The 25,493-nt window shown below is 40.4% G+C and overlaps 1 protein-coding gene across 6 annotated transcripts in view; it reads left to right on the top strand.

Annotated features, from left to right (window-relative positions):
• The window catches only part of ITGB3BP (integrin subunit beta 3 binding protein), a 54,779-nt gene extending 31,022 nt beyond the window's left edge, over nt 1–23,757 (top strand). For 4 of the 6 annotated variants that reach the window (XM_006274485.4, XM_059727905.1, XM_014593893.3 and 1 more), the window contains exons 5-9: nt 4,546–4,624; nt 5,703–5,796; nt 8,274–8,333; nt 17,952–18,005; nt 22,172–23,757. In XM_006274485.4, the coding sequence (XP_006274547.3) occupies nt 4,546–4,624; nt 5,703–5,796; nt 8,274–8,333; nt 17,952–18,004 (286 nt within the window). In that variant the 3' untranslated portion in view covers nt 18,005; nt 22,172–23,757. The other 2 variants (XM_019489127.2, XM_019489126.2) reach the window with 2 other exon arrangements.
• Nucleotides 23,758–25,493: the final 1,736 nt, after the last annotated feature.

The raw sequence follows: 25,493 nt of genomic DNA, 5'->3' as shown, positions 1-25,493 counted from the left end.
GGAGGCCCACTGCGAGGGACACCCAAGAGCTGAGGGCCTGGGGTTCAGACTGGCCTGGAGGTGGCCCGGGGCTAGAGAGCCGAAGGTCTAAGGGGGGACCACACCCAAAGGGGAATCAGGTCAGGGAACTATGGTGCCCGGTATGAAGGCAGATGAGACTGCCAGAGGAAAGGAATCCAGGTGGGGTTCAATTAGGAGGATTCTGGGGCCCAGTGTGGGGACTGGTGACAATGATAACATCGAGATGCCATCTGCGAGTCTTGGGCTGCGGTGTAGGGGAAGAATGGAGCTGCAGATAATGGGGCAGGAAATGGGCAGCCTCCTGCTTAAGTACATCATTTAACTAATTAACAACAAGGCATGGCGGGAGAGAATGCGGGCAGTTAGCCAAGTAACAGGTGGGCGGGCCACTGGGAAGTTGGCCGCGAGCAGACCTCGTTACACCAACCCATACAGAGTACTACAAAGACGTTCATATATGCTGATTATGGTACCATGTCACAAGACTTTCCACTGTCAAGAACAGACTGACACATTTACTGAGCACCCTTTCAGATTACTACAAGGAGAACCAGCTTTGTGCCAACCCAACCAAGATACAGGTCACAGCTTTTTACCTATGTCATAGAGAAGCCAAGTGAAAATTAAACATCTGGCTATTCATTGGCTAATCACCTGGACCCTGTGTACTTGGGGGTTACATTGGATCAAACACTTACCTTCAAAGCACATGTAGAAAAGATGAAAGGGGAAGTCAGCACCTGCAACAACATAGTCTAAAAGTTGGTGAACTCTACGTTATGGAGTCTACATTATGAACCACTGCCATTGCCTTGTGTTACTCCACTGTAGAGTATGCGTGTCCAGTATGGGAATGATCGGTTCATGCCAAGAAAATAGATACAGTTCTAAATGACAGCCGTCATGAAATAACAGGATGTCTACAGCCAACACCAAAGGATAACCAGTACTTACTGGTTGGCATTGTACCACCTGATAACAGAAGAAAGGTAGCGAGCCAAAAAGAAAGATCATGGCAGATGGAACAACCCAGGTATCCATTCTGTGGTCACACAGACTTAAAATGCAAAAAAAATTTGCGACCAGTGTTGCACTGTTGTACATGATGGCTGACATGACATAACTGAGGTTATGGAAGGAAAGATTATGTGCAATCATGTGCTCTGAAATAGACCTGGAACCCCAGGAGGACCTTCCAAGAGGGGCAGATCTAGATTGGCCTACATGGTGATTTCTGAATCACTTGTGTATGCAAACCAGAAGATCAAAAACAAACATGATCAAATGGAGATACTCTAAAGACACAACTATATACAAGCATGGTGAAGTGTAGATTATGGAGCACATGCTCATTTGCCAACCCCTTGGTGAGACCTGTATGAAGGAGGACCTTGCTGCAGCAATGGAAAGAGCCATTGCTTGGAAAATTCTGGGGAAAAAAATCTAGTTTACGACAAGGACATGAGAAGTAGTAGTGAAGGAGAGGAGGTCAGCCTGGTCACAGGAATTCTGCCAAAGGTGTGCTATATCATATGAGCAGGAGCAGAGGAGTAGAAGTTGACAATGATTCGGGTCTCCAGGAGAGGGACAAAAAGTCAATGTAGGGTGAAGTGAAGGAGAGAATCAACTACCATATCATTGTTGACTGCAGTTTGCAGTTGCTTTCTGGAGTTCCTTTCCTGGATGTCCATCCTGGACCTTCTCCAATCCATCTTCCATCCTTTACACTCAACTGAAACTGCTCTCACCAAAATCTCCAGTGACTTATTCTTAGTCAAAACTCAGAACCAATATTTCATCTTTATCCTGTTGCTTTCAGCCTGTGGTCCGCAGACCCCTGGGGTCCACAGACTGTCTAAGGGGTCTGTGAAAGATGACTATGATCAATCAAAAGAATGTGAATACCCACACTTAGAATTTAAAGGGGTCTGCACCTCCATTTGAAATTTCCCAGAGGGTCCACACCTCCATTCAACATTTTTTAGGGATCTGCAAATGAAAAACGGTTGAAAACCACTGTTCTAGATCTGTAAAACTTCGGTAGAGCAAACATTTTTCCTCTTACTGAAATCTTGTCCTCCTTTTAGATTCAATGCTTCTGTCCTCTCACGTTTCTCCTCCAGCCTCTCTAATTGCCCTTCTTTATCTCCTCCCTCCAGATTTCTGTGAGTCTCTTGGTCCTCTTCTTTTTTCCTTCAGTGCTTTAACCTCTGGTAATCTTTTTTACAAATACAAATTGACTGCCATCTCTGTGCAGATGATTTGCAGACCTGCCTTATTCTTTCTTACCTTAATTCCATATCTGTGTAAACTGAAATCTTAGCTTGGCTCTCTAACATTCCCCCTCATGGATATATCTAGTCTTCAGCTTCTTACAAGCAATGGTAGAACCTGGATTTTTTTTGTACTGGGATGTTCACGACCTGCTTAATTCACAACAGGTTGCTGAATTAAGGACAGGTTGCTCATCTGACTTGCTGAGCATTTACATCAGAGGGCACTACTTCTCTTCTCAGCTCAAGCACAGCCTCAGTTCTGCACAGCTGCTTGGAGAGGAGGTGCCCTTTGAAATAAAAACTGCAGCAAACACCCAGAACATCTCAGCTGTCCCACAGCTGTTTGCTCTAGCTATGTATACTTCCAGATGGCTTGCAAACCCTTATCTTTGCAGAGCAATGAGGAACTTAACCTTGCAAAGTATCAGGGTTGTACTGTGCTATGTTGTTCTCTTTTCAAAGACCCAGCAGTTGATGCAGCATACCTGGTGCTTCTTACCCTGTGCTCAGTGCTTCCACAGTCCATTTCTTTGTACCTATCAGGGAATTTTCCTAGCATATACTTAGCTGTCTGGAGCCTCTATGCACCACTACAAAAGAGATGTATAGAATCATGGGAATAAATGAACCTCAAAGATCACCTAGTCCAGTATAACATAACTATTTGTTTTGTCTAATGGGATTTGCAGTGATTATTTAAATAAATACTGTTTCTTATGTGTGGAATTAAATCTTTTCCTCTAGTTAAAGACACTTCAGGGATTTTTTTTTTTATTGCAGAAGGGTATAGACACATTTACTATGCAACTATTGATTTTATTTCATAGTAAAAGTGGGGTAAATGCACAATGCTCACCCTTACATTGGAGCAAAGTCTTCCTTTTCTAGTGGTAAAGCTGCCTTATGAAAAAATGTAGAACTGAGCGAGTGTTGTGTGTCAGTTCCATTAGTCATTTTCATTATATTTTCTCCGTGCAGACTGGTCCCCATCACCTCGTGGGGAACTGCAGTAAGACTGCTTTTTCTGGGCCTCTGACTTTGGGGAGTGGGGCTCCTAGCTATGGAGTAAAATCTAAAGTAAATTACTCTGCAATAAACAGTATTTACCCATGTACTTAATGTTGGAATGCCTTTTATTGTAAGAATATCTCTTAAATCATGGAGCCCAGTAGAATCACATAGGCATTTGGAGAGGCATTCTAGATGCTAGGAACTAAAAACCTACAGCTACATCTGTGGAAAACTCTGAATTCACACAAAAGCATTCTTCCCATGACACAGTAAATCCCTCGATCAATGTGTATATGGTTGTTTTCTAGTGGTGGTAACCTTAACGCTGCAAAACCATTTATGTTAGCATAGTTTCTCTTGGCATGTAAATGTTTATATTCAATAATTCAGTAAGTTTAAAAAAAAACCTGCAAAATTTTCAAAAGACCAGCAGTTAGTGACATGCCAGTAAAACACATTTATAAACAAACACCTCCACACTAATATTTTATGTGAACTTCCATACACTTTATGTTCTGAGGGGAAAATATATTGTACAATACACTGACATTGGCATTTCCTCTTCAGCATAACCATCTGTTGCTACGTAGAAGCACAGTAGTGGTAACTTTTTTTCGTCTGTAAAGCTCAGTCTAAATACCAGGTTTTAACAATGTGAACCTTCCTTATGTAGGAAAAGAACACTGGATGGATATTTCCCCATTGTCCATATTTGCTTTCTGTTCTGACATGCTACCAAGAGAACCTCTTCTAAACATTTATCATGAAAACACACAACAGTATTTCTCCAATAGAAATTCAGTATACGTCATCAGTCATAGACTAACTAGTTTGTCATTTAGAATCTGATCTAGTTGTTTCCTGCTTTTTATTGTTATCATCGAGCTCCTTACGTTCTAAAAGCTAGCTGTCTTTAAATGGGAACTAGAACGTGTCTGGACTGAAAGATGGTCCTGGATTGAGACCATTGCATGTTCAATTCCTGGCTTTTCCAGTCCTTTCCTGTGTGCACAGGGGCAGATCACTTCATTTCTCTGCACCTAAATACTCCATCTTTAGAATGAGACTGATTCTTTCTTTCATAATGTTGGTGTGAAAATGTATATTTATGTACTACTGTGATGTGCTACTGCAATGTTTATGCATTACAAGGCAATAAGCACCAGAAAGACATTTTAAATTATTTCCAAGACATACTGATATAATTAAAATAATTTAATTTTTATGTCTTCTATAGGTTCATGGAATTGCACTCTGAAGTTGAAAATTCATTGGAGAGATTTCTGAAAATAAGGCAAAATTTAACAAGCTTACAGGTCTGTTTTACAGTGGTTTTAATTTTCTTAATGTACTTTTAATATGCAAATTAAATAAAAACTACAGCCATGTATACAGGATTTGTGATTTATAGGAAAGAAAAAAAACATGAAGTAACCTGTTCATATTCCTTGAGAGGCAACGAACTAATGTGAAAGCTCAAAATGCCATTTTTTGAAAACTAGGAAAGTTGCTTTTCAAAATAGACAGTAATTGATTGTTGCATCTCTGTACCTAGTTGTTTGTTTGTTTTTTTAGGGACTACAGTCTATAAGGTCATTATTAACTCATTTTCATAGCATTTGATTTATGAATTATTGCTGCATAGTTTTCCTACTTTGGAAAATTAAGTATCTCTTTGGGCTGAAGCAATGAGACCAGTCAGTTTAGTGCCTTAAATGTTAACATTTGATGTAATCTGTATAAAACACAATGCAAATACTTATTCTTACATTTATTCATATTTTTCTATGTTGAATAAATTGAACTCAGATTACTTCTTATGCATCAGTATCCTCAGAAATAATGTAGAATAATCAAATTATGATATTGCATTATTTTACTTACATATACAGGGTGCCAGTATTTTAACTTCCAAAAATATTATTTAGATTGATGATATTTTTAAAAGCCTTCAATTAAAAGATTTTTCAATTTGGCTTTTCTAAATACATTTTAAAATAAATCCCACTCCTAAGATTAATAACTGTATATGTTTAGACTTATAATGAGAATTGAAGAGCATGGGCAATAGAAGTATGAACGCTGATAGATTTTTCTGTCTTTACTAATATATTAAGGCAAGTTTTATACATATTCCAGGATTGTTCTTCTGGGGATCAAGTATTAATCTATTTAAAGAGCTGAAGATTTATAAATGAAGGAAAACTAACAGAAGATTTTGACCACTACTTTCAAAAGCATCAAAATCCCATTGTCAAAAGTGGCATATGTACTTAAACTCCTAAATCCCGTGGACGTCTGATACAGAGTTGTTTTTACAAATGCTTGTTAGACTGCAGTAATTTGTAGGCTTTTGGAATGAAATTAAGACTTGTTTTTAATTGTTTCTTTCAGGCTTTAGGGGGCAGTAAAGAGCTTGAAAATATTAACGGCATCTCAGCATCCTCAAGTAACTTGAAAACTGAATTGCAGAAAACCAGAAAACTAAGTAAGGAATTTCAACAACTTTCACCCCTTTGTAGTAATTTAACAACTAACACAAAGTACTGTCTTGTTTATGTTTGGATTCTGCTCTTGGTGTACACGCACCCAGGCAACTGAAGTCCAGATTCTTTTGGTCAGTCATATCTGCTGGACCTGGGCATGTGTGTCCTTGTGCATCCAGCCAAGGGCAAAAAAGGCAAGGCAGCTCTAACTGCTCCACAGTTCTTTTTATTTTTTACCAGTTGTGACGATGAGTTAGAATTTGTGGCTTCATAGCTGTTTCACATGTTGTGTAGCCCTTTCTTTTCTTACGCAAGTAGTTGTAAATGGTTAGATACTTAGTGGATAGTGATGGAGTTAATGATTAGGCTTCAGTGCTAGTGTTAAAGCGCCCCCACTTCCATTTTGAAGCGCAGGACATTGAATACACAAGATGCTAAGGCTGCTGGAGCCTGGTAATTAACAGGCTCCAGAATACTCAATCGAGTTGACATGACTGCTAATTAGTGCTAATTAGTCTGGTCCAACACATGCTAATTAGTTGGAGCAGGCATCAGGCACGTGTATAAGTGCCTGAATTTTATGGATGGCCATCCTGATACTGGCAGTGTATGTCTCCAGTACCAGCTACAGCACATTTTGTGGATACTCCCACTATACTGTCTGATACTACTCCTGTTCTTGAAAGAAGGAATCACTTTTTCTTCTGAGGACCTGAGGGCAGTTAGGGAAGTTTGTCTGCCAAGTCATTCCAGTCTAGGTTCTAGCCAGTGCACATCTGGGAGAATCTCCAGGGTTTACTATGTCAGGAGTTCAGGAATGGATAGCAGTCCTTAATGCCTTCTTTTTAGCCATCTATGACTTAGGTGTACCAGCTCCCCTGCTGCTCTTGGGTTCTCTGAGGAAAGCATCAATCACATGAATAAGCCAGCTGTTCATCACAGTTGAGATCCCCTTTACAAGGGGAATTTTCCACCAAGTGCAGTCTGTTCGTAAGCAGATCAGTCACTTCTCAGATAAAGAGTTTCCAGCAGGTCTTCTTGTACTACTCTCAATGAGGGACTTCTGGATCCTGTCAGAATTAGCTGTCAGGTTCTCTCTTAGTTTTACATGAAGTCAGGGGTTGAATGAACAGTCGTATCAGGGTCTGCATAAATCTGTACATAAGGACAAGGAGTTTAAGAAACTGGGCTTCCTTGAATGGAAAAGTTATTCAACATCAAGTCTTAAAGTGAGACTTGCCAACTACAAAACCCTGTTAGTAAAACATAATTTAACTAGCTGGGATTCTGTGGCAAAATTTAAAGAGAAATACTTCTCTGTTGTCCTGGGTGAACTTAGTTCTGCCCTCAAGGAGCATGAGTCAATAGCTTGTATGTCAATAGCTTGTATGTAGATAGCCATTCACTCTGTAAACACAACCTTCAGATAGATGGCAACTTATCTGCTAGATGAAGACAGTCCTGGCTCCATGCATCAGGGATCTTTAAAGAAGCCCACGTTATATTTGAGGGATAAGATGAATTTTTTTAATGCAAAAATAGATAAGGTGTGACACTTCCTTGTGTGACATTCTACTTAGAACCCAAACTCCTGTGCCTTCCTACCATTAACCACTAACACTGTAAGTTGAAGGCATGAGAACATTCTTGGGATATGTCTGCCAGTTTTGGGTAAAGATGTACTTGAGCACTCCCTGCCTACCTGCTCCCTCTTGAACATGCTAATGTAGCAACAGGCAAGAAAGGCCTCCTGTGGCTGCCTTTAGGAGGCATTGAGAGCATCTGAAGAATGTCCCCAGAGCAACTTCACCATGTTTCTAGGTCTCGCATGTGGAAGCTGGTAGCACCTACTGTGGCATCTCCCCAGGGCTTACTGGTCCTCTATCCACTCTGAATCTTGCAGTAACTTACATGAAAGTAAAGCAACTTATGTTACTTACGTTGGCCTTAAAGCGTTGTGTGCCTAGAACCATAATTACTGTAGGGCAGGAGTATAGAGGAGAAGAGGGGGGAGGGAATGACAGTGGCTGCATTAAGCCTTTTGCAGCCTTTGCTTGCCCTGTGGCTACTGTTGGATTTGGATCCACCCCAGGAGGCTGCCTGCAGTCCAAAAACAATCAGCAAAAAGACCAGTGGTCCAGAACTGGCCCGGAGTCACGGGTGAGTTTGACACTCCTGCTTTAGAGTAAGTAACCATTTCTTATCTGATTTTTATTCCCAATATGCCATCTTAATAATATGCCTTCATTAATAATACTAGAAGTAACAAAGTATACAGATAACAAATATTTCCACCTACAGAATGGTATTGCTTAATGTTGCCTGTGCAGATATTTTTGGTATTTATTTGAGTATGTGATATGTGCCAAACCTTTAAAAGGAGAATTTACATGCTCTTAGGAGTATAGGTGAGGTGTCTTTGTATTTTACTGCTTTCATTAAACCCTTTGGAATACCTTAAATGTATTTTATTTGCTAGTGGCTCAAGTAGGAAAGCTAAAGCAGCAGAAGAGGAATAATGCTGAGCATCCTGTCCAAGGTAACAAACTTTTTCAAATGTGTCGTGTAACATCTGCTTTGATACTTCATAGCTTTTAACAAAAACCAAAGAAAGAGAGAGAGAGACAGAGATTGATTTTTTCCTCCCTGTATGCAGGCTATACTAACTATTCTTTTGAATTTTTCTGAAACTTAATTTCATCTTTCTTTTCAGCCTTCTATTTTGAACACACATTCTTACTAATAAATAGCCAGTAATGCATAAGGGGACAGATCAGTCAGTATCTGTAGTGTATTTGGGGCATGGTCAAAAGTCCACTGGATTCAGTCAAGCCTTTGAGGCCTTATGTAAGTTGGATGGATGTCTGCATATGAAAAATACTGCCTTCTCAGCTGTCCCATTCTCTCTGTCTTAATCCTCCCACCCTCATCTTCACTCTGTTGGGTTTTGATCAGCTTGAAGTCTGTTTGATGGAGGCCATATCACCTTATCTGTGTTTGTGAAGTGTCTAGTTTACTCCTAGTGACTGTGCTGTAATGTTATGTCGTTTCATAACCAGTGCTCTAAAAATATTTGAAGTGACTGGCATTCAATATAGTGTAGACCACATATCTACGTTAGTGCCCTTAACTAGCTCATAATACGAGGTTTAAAAAAGAAAACAAGATTTCCAACCTACATATCCATTAAAATCAATAACCATTCACCACTTTTTGGTATTTGAACATCTATCTACTAAGATAATGGGTTTTTTTGTTGGTTTAGCTTGTTTTAATTCTTTGATTCATAGTCAAGGAGGACATTGTCCAGAGATTATGATTTCTATTATGTTTTGATGTCACATGGATCAGGCTCCACACCCTTGTCATAGTTAGCTTCACATGTATGGGAATACCCACTTCCAGCTTATAAATTCCTTAAGGAATTTAGACACTATCTGTGGAATTGTTAAGATCAGTTCACTTTAATTACACTGTTTGGATTGTCACCTTCCTTATTTAAGAAACCAGGTATAATCCCAGTTCTTGTGTAGTAAATCCTTGATGCTTCTCCAGCTTTTAATAATAGAAACATTATATCATTTTACAAGCATTAAAGAATTTGCATTGTACCTGAGAGAGGCGGGAAATATTATCCATATTTTACAAGGCCCCTCATTTACAAAGTATTTCAGCATGTGCCTGTTTTTAAGCATGTGATCGGTACCACACAATCAATCAATAAGCGCCCAGATAAGGTTCAGAGAAAGAGGTTAAGGGACTTGATCAGTTTTTCAAATAAAAGATACTGGACTGGCTGAAGTGAAAAGAGGAAACCAAGTAACAATAGTGCTGCTTCTAAGGCTGTATCGGGAGTAACTCCTGAAATGGGACTCCTCCTTTCTGTTTTGTTTCCAGTCCTATCTGTATGTAGAGGGTAGCATTGACCATTGCCCACAAGAAAACCAGGGTCTTAGAAACAAGAATCTCAAACCCAGAACGCAAAGTCTGAACTTTTAATTTGAAAAAATCCATCTTTCTGTTGCAAAGGTGCAAAGGTTTTGATAGAAACCCACACAAAATATTTCAAGTGAACTCCCAATCAGGTGTTCGTGTTTGTGTTTTGTTTTGTTTGTGTTTTAATTTTCTAACATGCTGAATGTTATCACATAATTTTTTACTTCTGGAATAAACTTTAAACTTACCTCTGATCTGAAGGTGTTTAGGGAGACATGTAAAAGGTGGCCATGAGGTGTTAGTCTCACTAGAAGAGTAGTCCCCTCTAATCCTATAAAGGGTTTAGGCCCAAGGAGAACTCAAGCACTTCTTTTCATGGAGTTTTGAAACTCCCTGGTGATGAAATATTCCTGTCCCTGCAGAACAATCATGGTGATGATCTGGAGAAACTGTAGCTACTAGTAATCTCTCCACTACCACTTTACTATGTCCTTTCCTGTGTCTTTCTTTTTTTTTTTTTTTTTAATTCCATCGTGTATGCATTATTCTCAGACAACGTAACTCAAAGGAAGTCAAAATGCAAGGCCAAAAGACTTGTTCCGAAGCCAGTCAGTTTGTTTAAAATTTAGATAAGTGTAACCGACAAAAAATCAAAGTAAATAAAAAACAGCTATTCTGTTCTGAGACTCCAGAAGAAGCCCAAACTCATTGTCTATCACCAGTCCAGATCAGCAAAACTGTTCCAGATAAGAAGCAGTCACATCAATCTTGGTTGCCTCTGCTCAGCTACAGGCCCACATCTTACAACAAAGAAAATTGAGCAAATCCAAGACAGTCTCCATTGCTCTGAGGAAAGTAACACCCTGTGAAAAGGAGTGTGTTACATTTTGCAGTTTGGCTCATTTGTACAAGTTGAGGAATTCACAGGCTTCCCCATGTGCTTTTCTTCAAAATGGATCCCTGACTCTCCTGACCAGTGAATACTGGTGGAGAGGACCTTGGGCCATGGCTGGCAGTTATTGCCTCCCTTACGGAATGCTTTCTAGCAGCCGTGAAATAAATTTATATCCCATCTGTGTTTCAGAAACGAACCCTCAGTGCTGAAAATCTAGCCAGCATTCAAGCTTATTAGATGAGCTGTTCACCCTGCATCTGAATTCATTGCCTGAAAGTAGAGCAGAAGCACAGTGACCACTTTAATGGAGTTTCAAGTTTAACCACTTTAATTCCACTTTAAGGAAGAGTAAGCTCCATTCTGCCATCTTAAAAAAAGGCAAGAGTAGAAGCAGCAAAGAAATAATATGATGCAAGGAAGAATTTGGAGATCTTTTACTTTGCCTTTTAGTTTTGGATGTGGTTTTTTATAATTATTTTTAATTAGTCATGCTTAAGACTTAAAACCTATGACTGTTCTGTGGCTTGATACAGATGGAATGTCACATTATCATCACATGGTAAGGCATGAAATTTATTTACTTTACATAAACAACCTCTACTTAAAACAACTTAATACAGAACATTCCTTGGTCAATGGGCAGCATTATGTAGGACTCAGTATATCATTTTGTGTGACCAGCATAAAAAAAGGCATCATTGTTTGTCCATGACTAGCATTTACAGTAAACAAAATGTTTTTGAATAGAATGTAAGCAAACTGTAGAGCAGCTGCCAAGAGATGAAATCTAGTCAGTTTGTTGCAGTCCAGAACATGCTTTATGTGCATTGAGAATAAACGTGTAGGTTGCACTATGCATATTTTAAAGGAGAATTTAACAGTTTGAGCATCTGAAGTATTGAAAAGAAATTTCTGAACAGTGAAGCTACTTCAGCTGGCTGTTGCAGAACATTTTCATACTTTCTCTGATTCCTAAAAAGAAAAACAGCACAGCATTAAAATGAATAATGTCATGAGTGAGTCTGTTGTGCTCTGCCAGACTGAATAAGGAATATTTTCAGATAATCTGATATTTGCAGTATTATGAAGCTCAACTTTCAGAACTATTAGGTCATATCCTGTGTTTAAGTTGAACCTTCATCTTAGCAAGATGGTGGGCAAACAGAGTCATTCTTTTTATGATTTCTCTTCCCCTGCACCAGTAGGAAATTCTTATTCCTACATCATTTTTTACATGGCAGTGGAGCCATTTCCTTCCTTCCATCCACATATAGTAGTGGCTTTCCAAAAAACCAAAAACAAAGTTTTTAACTGATTTCCATTTAACTACATTTGAAAGACATGTGCAGCTATGTGAGACCACTGTCCAGGTGCCCAGTGCTAATGTTGGTCTCCTTACTCTTGCTGTGCCTCATAGAATGGAAAGGGCAGGTGTCCAACGTCTTCCTAATGTTTTCTATCCTCAGCTCAGTTTTGTTAAACCTGGTATGCCAGAAGAGTCCAAGTATTGAATGGATAACTTATTTTCTTGCTACTAATACTAGCTGCTCCAGCTAGGTCATCTTGTAACTCATGAAAATGATCAGTCATCACCAATCAGCAATGGTTACAGGCCTGATATAATTCAAACGTGCAGCCTTTACCTGCTCAAAAACTCAAAAGGACGCTGAAGTTGTACCCAGCTTATCTTGGGAGATACGATGTTTGTCTCCTAGATATGGGATGTCTTTTGAGCAAGACTTTTCCGAAAGCAAAAAAAATCTAGCTGGAAAATCTTACCCTTTAAATCTGAAAAGCATTTGAAGCTGGCAAAAGGGCCCTGTTTGTTACAGCTTCATCTTCTCTACCAGTCAAACTTAAAATTGCTTCAACTTTTTTCTGTTTCATTTGAAAACCTGTTTTTAAATGTTTTGGATCACTCTTCCAATGAGAGACTGTTTAGCACATTAACTTGGCCGCCAACTATGACCTTCCTGTTTCTCCTGATCTTTCTTTCAGTTGCTTCAGGCAATGTAGATCTGATCATGACTTTTTAGACAAAGGTACTGTGTTGCCTGTGGGACCTCTCAGACTTAAAGGAAAACATTTCCAAACATTATTAAATTTAAGTTCTGAGAAAAACAAAATGTGATCTTGTTGCTTTTGTGGCCCTGCCGTCCTGAAGGTGGCAGTGCCACTCATGCAACCCAAGGGCTCCATTTTATTTTCCTGGTCAGTACTGCAAAGGTGGATGTTGGATGTTTGTGCTAGTCCTCCTTGCCTTGAAGACTACTGTTGTATATGAGGCTACATCCTGAGTCCCCATAGAAACCAAAAATAATGCAAAGTGCAGCAACCTACTGGATAAGAGGAGTATCTTCTCATAACCATATGGCATACCAGTATTTCAAGACCAGTGCTGGTTGTCTGTTAAAGGGTAGAGTTTATATTGTATTTGATCTGTAAACCATTAAACCATGTCGCCTAACAGAGTTGCCATGGAGGGCCTTATTCTAGGTGAAAAAGAACATTGTTACTCCTAAATCTTGCTGCCTTTTCTGTAAAAAGTAAATCCTGTGAGTAGAGTAAGTAGAAATGCAGGAATGATAGCATTTCCTTCCTACAGTTGTGTTTGGAAATTCCTATTGTGGATCTTTTGTCTCCTGAAAATGTGCTGCTTTCCTGGCCTCTAGTTGACTGAGGTGGCTCTGGTTTTGGATCCAGTCCACTTGGCTTTAACAAAGGTATTTTTGCCCCAGGAACCCACATCCTTCTCTTCTAGAGAGAACTAGTACCTGATGACCTGGTTTGTGAGAGAGTTGCTCTTAGAAAGCTGGAGAACTTTCCACTGTCCTGTAATGTTTGGAAGAAACTCCTGTAATTAAGCAGAGGAAGATTTTTTTTAAACTGACCAAGGTCTTTCAGTTAAACCTTAGATATTTTTTCCAGCAAGGATTTGACAGATCTCTTCATCGGCCTCTTCTAGTATCAGACATCCACCTTGGAGATTATGAAGAATATTCTTACAGGTCTGTTTCTAATAGATGATCTTAATATGGAGACTCTGCGTTACTGGCTTTCTGTAGTGGCTATGGTTTCTGTTTGCCAGGTATCTGAAATGGCTGCTCTGAGTTGATCTCCCTACCTAATGGTCCAGAATAGTGACTGGGGATCTGCAGACTATCTAAGGGGCCTGCAAAAGAGAACTATTATCAATCAAAAATGTGTGACTACCCACACTTACAATTCATAGGGGTCCACACCTCCATTCAAATGTTTTTTAGGGGTTTGCAAATGGAAAAAGATTGAAAACCACTAGTCTAGAACAACAAAGCTGGCTTCTGAACAAACAAGACAACAGTGCAGGGGTGCCCAACTGCTTTTCTTACATCCTCCTTCCAGCTAAGCTGAGAAGTGTTGGCAAGGCCTAGTTGGAAAGGGTGGGAAGGTTTGCATTAAGAGGATACAAGATTTGAGTGAATAAAAACTTGTTCCTGTGTACTTCTGAAGGTCCAGAAATAGGATGTGAAGTCTTTAGAAATGTTGTTCAGGTGTGTTACAGTGATGCTGAAGGGAAGGCAGCCTTATATAGTAGATTAAAGACTCTACCTATCAGTACTTTTTGGGGTGAGACACGATGGCTGTCTAAATCAGATAGGTAACAAAGCTGCACCATGGTCTCTATGTGTGTCTTCACTAGGTATTGGAGAGAAGATGTTTTAGTAAGGATTCTGTGCCTATCCCTCTTCACTGCCACAGGGGCATAAAGGAACTGGGGAAAAGACTGCAGCTGATGGTTGAGAATTTCCTCTTGTTTGGCATCTAGGTTAATTACTCACAGCATTAGGGTGTGATGGGCAAGGAGAATCTGGGGGGTAGGTTCCCCTCCAGCAATCCCCAGCTGATGTGACCAGTTGGAGTGGGCCCTTAGACTGCTGTGACGTGTTGTGACCTGGGATAGCTCCAGGAGCAAGAAACCATAGCTGGTCTCCTGCTGGTCTCCTCCTTGACACAGACGCAGAAGGCAGTTTGGCCTTGGTGCTTCTGCAGAAGCAGCTCATAGAAGAGCTGCCTGAGCCTCCCTTTTTAGAAGGCTTGTCTACACCAGGGGACACTCAAAGTTAATCCAAATTACCTTTCATATTATACAAGTTGTCCTGAGCCAAGTGAGAATCTAAACTTGTCCACTGGAGAGAGACCACTGTGGACAGTTTTTCTTCAGCCCCATAAATAGTACCCTGCTGCTTTCCTCACCCTATTGTAAGAACGCTTTTCTCCCAGAAGGGTCCGCTTTTACTGTGTTACATCTGTGCACTAGAGTATATATTTTAAAATACAACCTGAAATTTGGAAAGCATCAGGGTCTGAGGTTATATGCATGATAGGTTTTTTGGGAGGAAGGGGGACAAATTGCAAACTTCTTTGGTGATTTAACATCCTGTGCTATGTAGATGAAATATTAAGCTATTAACTTTTGTGGCAGATATAGAAATGCACGTGAGACATATAGCTGTAGGCTTCAGACATATATACATAGTGAACTGTCAGCTTGCATTCTGTATGTAGGTATCAACTACATTTATTCATGAACATTCACACCTTTGTTTATATTCTATTTTCTTATGTACCTTTTTCAGAATCAATGATTTTTAAAAAAGTGGCAGATCTAGACTTTAGAGTATTAAGCTTAATGAAAAATTAAAAAGAAGTATGGGTTCATTACAACATGTCTATATATAGCAACTCCTACTTGACTATAAATATTCTCTTTTCCCAGGAATATAATAATTATTTTAAATAAAAAAAGAAAAGAAACATTAGTTTGGACTCACTTAGTAGCAATTATATGTTTAAGAGGTGTAAATAACTTGCTATCCAGACATTACAAATATCCAGGTGCTCTGTATGTGCTGATGACAACAAAATTGAAAAGAAAGACTGTAATAATTCTGACTGGTTTTCTCTGCAGAAGATATTGATTATTTGTGTGTGGTGAGAGATTTGGAAAATTCAATTAAAGGAGTTGTGCAAAGGTTTCATAAATTTTCCTTGTACAGCGTGTACACAGACATTGTTGCGTATTAAATCAATGCAGCACTTCACAATATATTTTCTTTGAAACATAAAAATAAATAACATTTAAACAGTTCTGCTTACTACAGAAACAAATTTTATTTTCTGTGAAGCATTTAGTCATGTGCTATCACTGACTCATACACATTTGCCAGCTGTAACAAATTTTATAGACATTTTCTCCAGAGACATAGCTCATATACTATGAATTTTTAAATGAGCAAATGGTGAAGAAGGGATGTCAGCAATATAAAAATTGATCAGTTAAAAGATAAAAGCATAAGTAAAGAGATTTGTATGGTAGTCTTAATAGGTTTTATTAAATAAAAATACTATAAAGAGACAGTAATGAATAGACTGAAGGTTTTAACTGTGGTTGAGGTGGAGAAAAATTATTCTGGCACATTTAGTAGAAGATTGGTTTTATATCACCTGACAGGTGAACATTTTTTTTCTCTCCTTTTTAGATCTGTAAATGTTTTAGAGCAGTCAAACTTGCAAAAAAACCACACACACAAAAAAAACCCAGGGGGCGTAAGGAAGGAGGGAAAATAGGCAAAACTTGGAAAGATCCTGTTCCTTTACTGTGCTTGTGGCTGGGAGCTAGGAGGTATGAAAACTCCTGCCATCCTATCTGGGCATCAGGGCAGGACCTTGAGCTAGTTCTCGGGCAACAACCCTGTAAACTCCAACTCCAGAGAAATGTGATCTCCAGGTCAGGGGAACTTAGTCTGGCTTCCTCTTACAGTCCATGTGTGTGTTGCAGTCAGAAGCTTTGGCTAGTAGGGGACTCCCCCCACTGCTTCAAAATGAGGTTTTTGTCCTGTCCTTTCTGGCCACCTCCAATTGTAGGCTGGCCTACAGGATTTTGATGGCAGGGGATGGCCTAGGCAACACGTTCTGGCTGCAGTGGTCAGACACAACGTTACTTTATTAAGGGTTAGATGAGTTTTGTGAGATGATGGTTTGTATTTATTTAAAGGGGAAATAATTCATACTCAAGATCGTGCATATAAAGATGTTGTGAAAGAGCGGAGAATTTTTATTTTTAGAGCCACTGATTACCTTCTTGTTAGCTTCCCAAAGAAGAGAAATGTTTAATCAAACTATTATGATAGGCTTAGTAACTCATGGGAACATCTGGGGAACATGTAATAAATTGTATTTCTGTTGGCTGTTTGAATGAGAAACTGTTAATACCATATGTATGAAGGGGATAATAAATATGGTTATGTTCTCAAATATGCTACCAGTGGAGACACCGAAGGGAAAGTCTTCAATGAATGCAGCTTAATACAAACCTAGTTGACTTAACTATTTTGTCAGGATATCTTGTTCAACTGTGTACAGTGCATTGCTTGATTTCCGCATGTGTTCCCCCCACACACTCCGCTTGGACTCTAAAGGCTGCATTTGGGCAAACAAAGGAATTATTCAAAGTAATGACTTTTTAGCCAGAAATTACATTTGACATAAGCCATTCAAAAATGGTGGTCTCTATTAACTGACAAAAAAAGACATTATATGGAAGAATTTGAGACAGCTGTAGCAGTAAAGCCTCATTAATTCAAAACGTAGGGGACCAAATAATACCAACTTTGAAATAAACAGGTTCAAAAGAAACATACCAATTAGTAATTTGCATATATCCAAATTACTGTGGGTACATATAGACTTAGTTCATCCACATGCAGACCTTACTAATTGATAAAAACGAAGTGAGGCGTTATCCAGTGGCTAAACAGATTTCATGGCATATAACACAAGGTGTTCCTAATGTAGAGCAGCAGCAATGATCAAGGGGCCCTTTTTCTTCTGCTGAGATCTATCTAAAGGCAGAACTGTCCCACCTCCCACTTCCTGCCCTGATCCCACCACTCCCTGTCCCCACTGTGGATCTATCCCTGATCCCATCTACTCTCAATTCTGCCTCTGATGATCATGCATGTAGCTGAGGCTGCTGCCCACACCTTCACTCCTGCAGGCTCCTCTGCACCCTGGCACTGGTTCTCTGGAGTGAGTGTCATCATGTATTGTACAGCTTTTAATTTACACTTCTGGTGCCTTTTTTTATTTAAAAGGAGAAAGTTAGTTATTGGGTTAACTAAAATGTGTATAGCAAGCATGGTTTGGAAATACCTGTTTACCATTTTAACAAGAGATACTAAGTGTATGTTTACTGTCACAGCATGTTGATTTGAAGATTTTATTTTAAAAATTGGTTTCATCCACCATCATTCTGCTTGTGAAAACTGAGTTTTGTTTTATCTGCAGAGTACAGTCAGCCTGGTAATAGCTATGAATTTTTCAAGTCCCTCCTTGACTGAGGTAAGCAAGTTTTTACATCATTGTGTGGCTGCACAAATTAAAAGTTTACAAATGTTGTAATTACAAGGACAGAATTTATTCAAAATATTTGTAGAACAATCTCTACAAAGTGGTTGTAGGTACTAAAGTGTATAGTTGAGTTTATTTTTAAGACCACTACCTCAGTAGCAAAAAATAAATCTACTGGTTAAACAGCCACTGATTCATTCTACCAGTTGATGCCTATGAAACCCACAGACATCTGTCACATTGGACAATAGTACAGTAGGGGTTGTCCAGGTCAACAAGGTCCATCTCTAATGTTTTTCAGGCACATCACACGTGGACAGGTATGCATGACTAAAAGGATAGGAATGTTTGAGTGTCAGAACATATTTATACCTCCTTAAATGTTACAAACAACTCTGTTAACAAGATATCTTGAAGACAACTGCCTGTTGCTCTCCTGAACAAATAGATTAGACCATTCTTCACTGTGGCCTGTGCTGCTAGGAAGGGATTGCTGTCCGCTGCAGAAGTTCCATCACAAAAGGACTGTGCTTCCCTGGAACCCATCGGTAAAGCTGTTGGGTGTGTGGTCCTCCATAGGCAGTTGGGCTAGTAATGTCCGTGCAGGAAATACACGCTCCTCATTAAGGTTATATACAGACATTCGGGGAGATTAGGGGGAGGTTAGATTGAGTTAAAAGCGGCCACCCGATCTAAAGTAAGCCAGGATGCAGAAGGCCAAGCAGGGTCCTTGGTGGGGAGTGGAGGGGGCAAGCAAATTATGCAAGGGGATTAGATTACGGGGAGAAGCAAGATCCACGGGAGGGATGGGGGTGCTAGCAGGGTCTGCAGGGGGTTGGTGGGGATCAGGGAGGCTAGTGGGGTTTGGAGGGATTGGGACAGGCAGGGTAGACATGGGGGTTGGTGGGGTCCAGAAGGGTTTGGCAGGATCAGTGGGGCTTGTGGGGGGATGGGGTGGTGGTTCTTCCCCCCCTCCCCAGGATTAGGGGCTATTTTTAGCCCCCCCAACTCCTCCCCAGACTAACAGTCCCTTCCACCCATGTCAAAGCAACTCCCACCCCTGATCCTGCCTGCCTCTCCCCCCACTCTTAGTTTAATTGGCTCCTGGCACCAGGAGTGGCTTGTGGGATGGGGGTTTGGGGAGAGGGGAAGCTGGTCCATGGGGGAAGGCAGGTTGTTTGTCTGTGGGAGGGGCAAGGAGCTAAGGGACTAAAAACAGATAGGTAGTGGCTGCACTGGAAACTACAGAAATTCAGTTAGATCAGTCTCAACTGACCTGATGTCAGTTCAACTGCCTCAGAGGTACAGTTAACTTAGATTAGGTCTGCCATTTTTAGACTGATCTAAACTTCCTGAACTTCTGTGCAGTTTGCAGTTAGATCCCCAGGGCGCAGACAGCGTAGCTCAGAACGAATTTTGGAAAGCATTCCGAGTTACAGCGGTTACCCTCGACCAAACAGAAGTTCACTGTTGGTTCTGGGGGCGGGGAATGAAGCTGCTGACTCGGAGCCTGCAGCCAGGTTCCCCTAGCAACAGCCAGGGCTCGCTGTTTTCAGAATGGGAGGGGAAAAAGGCAGTGGAGGGAGCTTGTTCTTGGGGCTTCCCAGCTGGTACTGAAGGGTGGGGGGTGTGAATAGGAGCTTCCCATGCACTGGGCGGGTGCTGAAATACCCCAGACCAAACTCCCTCTGTACCCTTTCCCCACTTTCCATTCGAAAACATTGACAGGCTGGGAGCTTTACAGACACAAGTTAAGAAAGATGCTACATTTTAAAACGTTTTTATCTGATACCTCATGCAATGAATGGTCAGATTTTCACCCTATCGGCCTTTTTGAAGCTGTCTTCAGCCATGCACTTGTGTTTAGTCACAGATATGAACTGCTTTCTGGGTGCAGACAGAAGTATAGCTCCCGGCTGTAACTCAGACCGACTTGTGCAGAGCTTTCTAAGCTACAGCCTTATCCCAGAGCAAATAGAAGTTCACTGTTTGTTTCAGGTTCCCATAGCAACAGCTCGGTTCTCTGCCAGTGCTCGCTGTTTTCAGAATAGGAGGGGCAAAAGGCAGTGAAGGGAGCTCATTTTGGGGGCTGCCTAGCCAGTGCTGAAGGGTGGGATGAGTGAATTGGAGACTCTTCCCTCCCCCCCCTCCCCCCCCCCAGCAGGGAAGGGGGACTCCAGTACATCTGCCCCATCCTCCAGGGGGCTGATAAACCCCCAGACTGAACTCTCCCCTCTCTTTTGCCCTTCCCATTCTGAAGTGTGACAGGCTGGGAGCTCTGCAGACACCTTACAAAAGACTCTACATTTTGAAACATCTTTATCTGATACCTCATGCAATGAGGAGTCAGATTTTCACCTAGTCGGCCTTTTTTGAAGCTGTCTGCAGCCATGCACGTGTGTTTGGTCACAGCTAGAAACTGCTTTCTGTGACCAGATCAGGTGAAAATTGTCACTTGTCTGCACCTGTGGCCATATTGGGCAAGAAATTGTCACTTCTGTCTGTACCCCTAGTTAAGTGTACAGTCTGTACCTGGGCAAACTAAATTAGATCAGGTGGCTATTTTTAATGTGATCTAACCTCCCCAAACATCTGTACCTTGCCTATAAGGCTGCATCCAGATGAGTGTGGCCATGTGGTATGTGGTGCTGCAGACATGTTTGTAGTGCCGCATACTGCTCAGTCAGCTGTTCTCTGCGCTACAAGGGCGCACTGCCCATGCATGCGCTGCTCCAGTTGTGGGGGTTTTTGTCCTGCGGGTTTTACCTCTGGATACGCAGGAATCAAAAAAAACCAGAGCAGCGCACACGCAGGCAGTGCACGCAGCTGAAAAGCAGAGCTAGGCTGCCCAGAGCCGTGCTCTGGCTGCTGGCCAGGCTGCGTCCAGTAGGATCGCTGCAGCCCTGGAAGGCACCCAGGAACCCAGGTAAGGCTGCTGGGGCCAGCACAGTGCTGGCCCCAGCTTCCCTTATTGCTCCTGGGGTAGCTTGCCCTGCACCAAAGCATACATGGTATGGGCATTCCCTGGGGCCAAGTAGCTGCAGTGTTAGGTGCGCTGCTGCTTGTCCCTGGGGAACCAAATGTCCATGCTGGTCTGGACGCAGCCTAAGAATCTTTCTGCATGTACTTCCTCTTGTCCTGACCTCAGCTGTATGAGAAATTTTCTGTGCTTGTCATTGTTTTCTATTGAAATGTTCTTATTTGTGGGTAGTGCTGGTGGCTGATTGGTTACATTGGGTGGATTTTAATTTAAAAAAAACGGGCTGGATCTACATAAGAGACCTGGGACTTGCTCCAATCAAGTAGATGTTGCAGTCATTAAATTTCAGGTACCTGAACTTCAGCATGGCACCCAGCACCCAGTTAGGTCTCTAGGCCCCTTGGCTTCCAGCTGGAATCTCAGGACATGCACAGACAAGTGATTATACCAGTTTAAGGTAACAGAAACCTCAGGACAGGTACTGAAATTCTGGTATTTCATTGGCTGCTTATTCCTGTTCTAGTAACATAAGCAAACACCCAGTTAGAGACTGACCCTCTCACTCAACAAAATACTGCTTGTGCCTAAGAACACAATTTGCTCAGGTGTCGCATTTCACAAACTAGTAGAACATTTTCATCATTAGATATATGGATTTATTTACAAATTAATGGGAATTGATTAATAATGAAACTGTATCTTGCTCTTTAGAAAGGTTATTCTACATATTCATATTCAGTGGTATTAAGAGCCAGTTGACCCACAGATTTTCCTTGAAAAAAACCCCAAAGGCCACAAATCTATACTCATGTCTTTAAGGCTGGAGTCTTTTGACGCTCTTTGACTGCTTTATAACACGTTACTCTATGAGACCTTGTACAGCCTCTCCACATTCTTACTGTGTAAGGCAGAAGACAAATCTGGTGAAAAAGCTTTCAACAGCTGTGAGCATTAGGTTGCCTACTGTAACTTTCAACACTTCAGGAAGAAAACTAATTACAACATAGAAAACATCTTAGCATAATTTAAAGGAAATACCGATTTTCTTTTTTCATTTTCTTTTGCCTTCTCATATATTTTTACATCATGAAGATAATATTGGGCGGATTCTTAAGTGTGGATATGGTTAGGTTTGATATCTAATTGCTGATCACGTCATTCTTTTAACCCCACACAGGCATTATGCAAAAAATGCATTTTGTGTCAACCCAGAGTTCTCCATCTGCCAGATTGAACTTAAAAGGAGAGAAGAAATGACTGTAAATCTATCTCCCCAGCAAATGCCAGTTAAGGATTGCTCACTGCACGAGGCAGGTGCACATCTAGATACAATTTCTGGCATCTAATTTAATCTTTACAATGTGCACAACCAAATAATCTCAATGTAAATAATACAGTTCTTCATGGCTCTTTTATGCAAGTGTTTGTACTAAGAACTGATGTAGATTTCCTGATGTATAAATGTAAACTTTTTCTGTGTGGAGTCATTACAAACAATAATTGTTCTGCCTTGGTATACAGGCTGCAATCTGCTTTTAGAGTTGGTCAGGAAGAAACTGTATGCTCAGGATGAACACTGGTTCCCAGGCCTTCAGAGCGACTGAAAATTTCACAGTAATGATATGCTCCATTTCTGTGGGAATGGATGCCAGTTTTACCATGAGCTGTGATGACTGCTTGCCAGTTTGTAGGGCTATATTTATGCAGTTCATCAGCCCACCCAAACGTTAGCAAGATGCCATTTAAGAGAAGTTGTGCCAGTTCTATGACATTTTCAGCAAGTGCTTTCCATACCCCACATGTGGCCTTTACAAATATTTTTTGATCAAATGATATAGAAAACTAGATCATGTTAGGAATTACTCTGTATACTCTATACATCTGTGTTATGTTCACATTTAGTTACTTATGACCTTATTTCTATTCTACGTGTAGAAATATTATAGTGTGCTAATAAAGGTATCCAAATTAGTTCCTTGATTTTTTTTTTAAATAGGTGTGTCCTTAACTGATGAATGATAGTAAGCAACTTACTCCAATTTGGATACTGCAGTAAGAACAAGGGAAGAGTTGCTATAAAAGCAAGCTTGCTATTTTCATCCATTGATCCATCTGATTGATTGCCCTGAAAATTCTCTACCACCTTTTGTTAGACATTTGCCAAATTTGTACAGCCAGCAATAGCCAGTATGTTGCTTAACTACAGTGTGAGATGTACAGAAATTTGAATGCTGTCCTTCCCACCAATGTAAATTCCTGCTTTTCAAACTGGGTGGACACCATTAAACCAACCTTTAATCTTGTCTGGCCTATGTATGCTGTACTGCCATACCTAGCCAGAAATGCCTCCAGTCCAGGTGCAGTATGTACTGACAAAAAGCAGTTCAGTCAGCATAGATTTGCCACCTCCCCAAAAGACTGAAGCCAGGAAGAACACTTTCCTCTTGGCATAACTATGTCTGTACAAGAAGTTTTGCTGGCATAGCTCTATCAGCTAGGAAGTATGAGGTTTTCTTTCCCTGGGAAAATTTTATTTTGAATATTTAGCCTGTGTGAAAGTACCCATCAAAGTTAGGAGAGACCATCAGCAATTCTAAAACTATATAACAATAATCATTTTTACCTTAACAGCCGTAAGTTGGAATATTCATTGTTGGTAATAATTGTTCTAAGGAAAAAACTGGAAATGCAAGGTTATGTTAAGAGCTTGTCCAGATATTACTTGCATGTGTGATGTTATTAAAGCAGTTACTGTTTCTTTGACCTCTTGAATACACTAAGCTTTTGCCTTTCAGAAACAGCTGGGTCTGTTAAGAACCATTTCCCAGTTCTACACAAGGTAGATCATATGACTCTCACTTTATCACCCTTGGAGGCCATGTGAAGGACAAAGAAAAGAGATACACTCAAAACTAATGTTTTTGTATGGTGGGAAGCACTTGGCCCTGATCTTGTGATGAGCACAAGAGCAAAGAGACCAACTGATATGTGAAACCATTCTACTCTCTTCCATCTTAGTTGGCTGTTTTACACATTCTTTTAGCAAGAGTAGAGGTCCTTTGCACTACCTTCATTTTTGGCAATGTTTCACCCAGTTCTATTTGGACAGAATGCTGCATGTGTTATTTTGCAGAGCTACTATAGACAATGATTCCTATTTGTGTGGCTTAATACACATAAATGCCCACTCCACCCATGCTTTTTAAAAAAGATAAAAGACCTTATTGTGGATGGAAAGCTTGCATGCCTTAATCATGGATAATTATCATTACAGCTCCCTCAGAAAAATGTTAAAGGCTTCTGCAAAGATTAATGTTACAGCTTTGAATTAAACTGTACTGTAGGTAAAGTTCACTCTCTCTCTACATATGTAATTACAAATTAGCAATGTCTTAGGCCCCCGTACAAAAATAGAACTGGCTTCTAGAAGCATTGGTAATTACTTGTTGAAAAGATTTTTTTTTTTTTGTTTGTGAGAGAATTTGTCTTAAACTGTTCTTTTCAATTAAGAAATGTAAACTTATCTGATAGACACTTCATTTAAGTGAACTCATAATTCACATATTTGGAAGTAAGTTCCTAGAACAGCTGATACACACCCTCGTGGTGTTTTGCTATGCAGCAGGGCACTCGTAGAATGTGTTAATGTCAACAACAGTTTGGTATTTTGCTGAGTGATCTTTAAACAGGGATGGTCAACTCCTTAGGATGATTACAAATGAGAGCATCTAGACTAACTCTTCTCCCTAATTCTGCCCTGATCCTTGTTTTCCTTTGGGCTATACTGACCATGCAAAGTTTCATGGCTTCTGCTTTCTTCCAGTACATGCAATATCTGCATGATTATTTAATGTGTTAATTTGTGTCCTTTAAACTACTAGTGTACTGAGGTGGTATGCTGAGTGTCATTCAGGTAAGTGTCACTCAACCTGGAAGTGATTCCAAATGAAAGGGAGGGTTTTTTTGAAAAATCTAGTTAATCCTTCAGATATTTGATCTGACATCTCAGCTTCCAATTAGCCTAATTAATTTTCTAAATTTACATCCCATTTAGATATCCATTCAGGGTTCTAGACACCCCAGTACAAAGAATACTGTAAAATCTTAGTTTCTGTGGGACCTCAGCTAAACGTGAGCAGCATAAACTGAAGCAGTGATGTCTGCAGGAATCTGTTGGCAGCCTGCATCAACTACTAACTCAGTTGATCTCAGCTGGGTAGTAAGACAGGAACTAAATCAAGACAGTATCTGGTAATGATTTTAATAAATCTACTGAGTATTGTTGGACACTGTCAGCATTAGGAACAAGATGATGAATACACTCCAGGGTATGAAGACAGGAGAAAGAGGTGCTCTGCCATTCTGGGCAAAAAGCCTCAAGTTGTCTGTAGGCACCTTGTCCCCCAACTAACAGCTTTGTATTTTAGTAATGAACACGTATTTGTATGTGATGTATTGAAAATGTTGGGACAGGGAAGTCATGTGTACAGCACACTATG

This window comes from Alligator mississippiensis, chromosome 5, assembly GCF_030867095.1.
Source record: "Alligator mississippiensis isolate rAllMis1 chromosome 5, rAllMis1, whole genome shotgun sequence".
Classification (NCBI taxonomy): Eukaryota; Metazoa; Chordata; order Crocodylia; family Alligatoridae; genus Alligator; species Alligator mississippiensis.
This window is presented reverse-complemented; position numbering and strand designations above follow the sequence as displayed.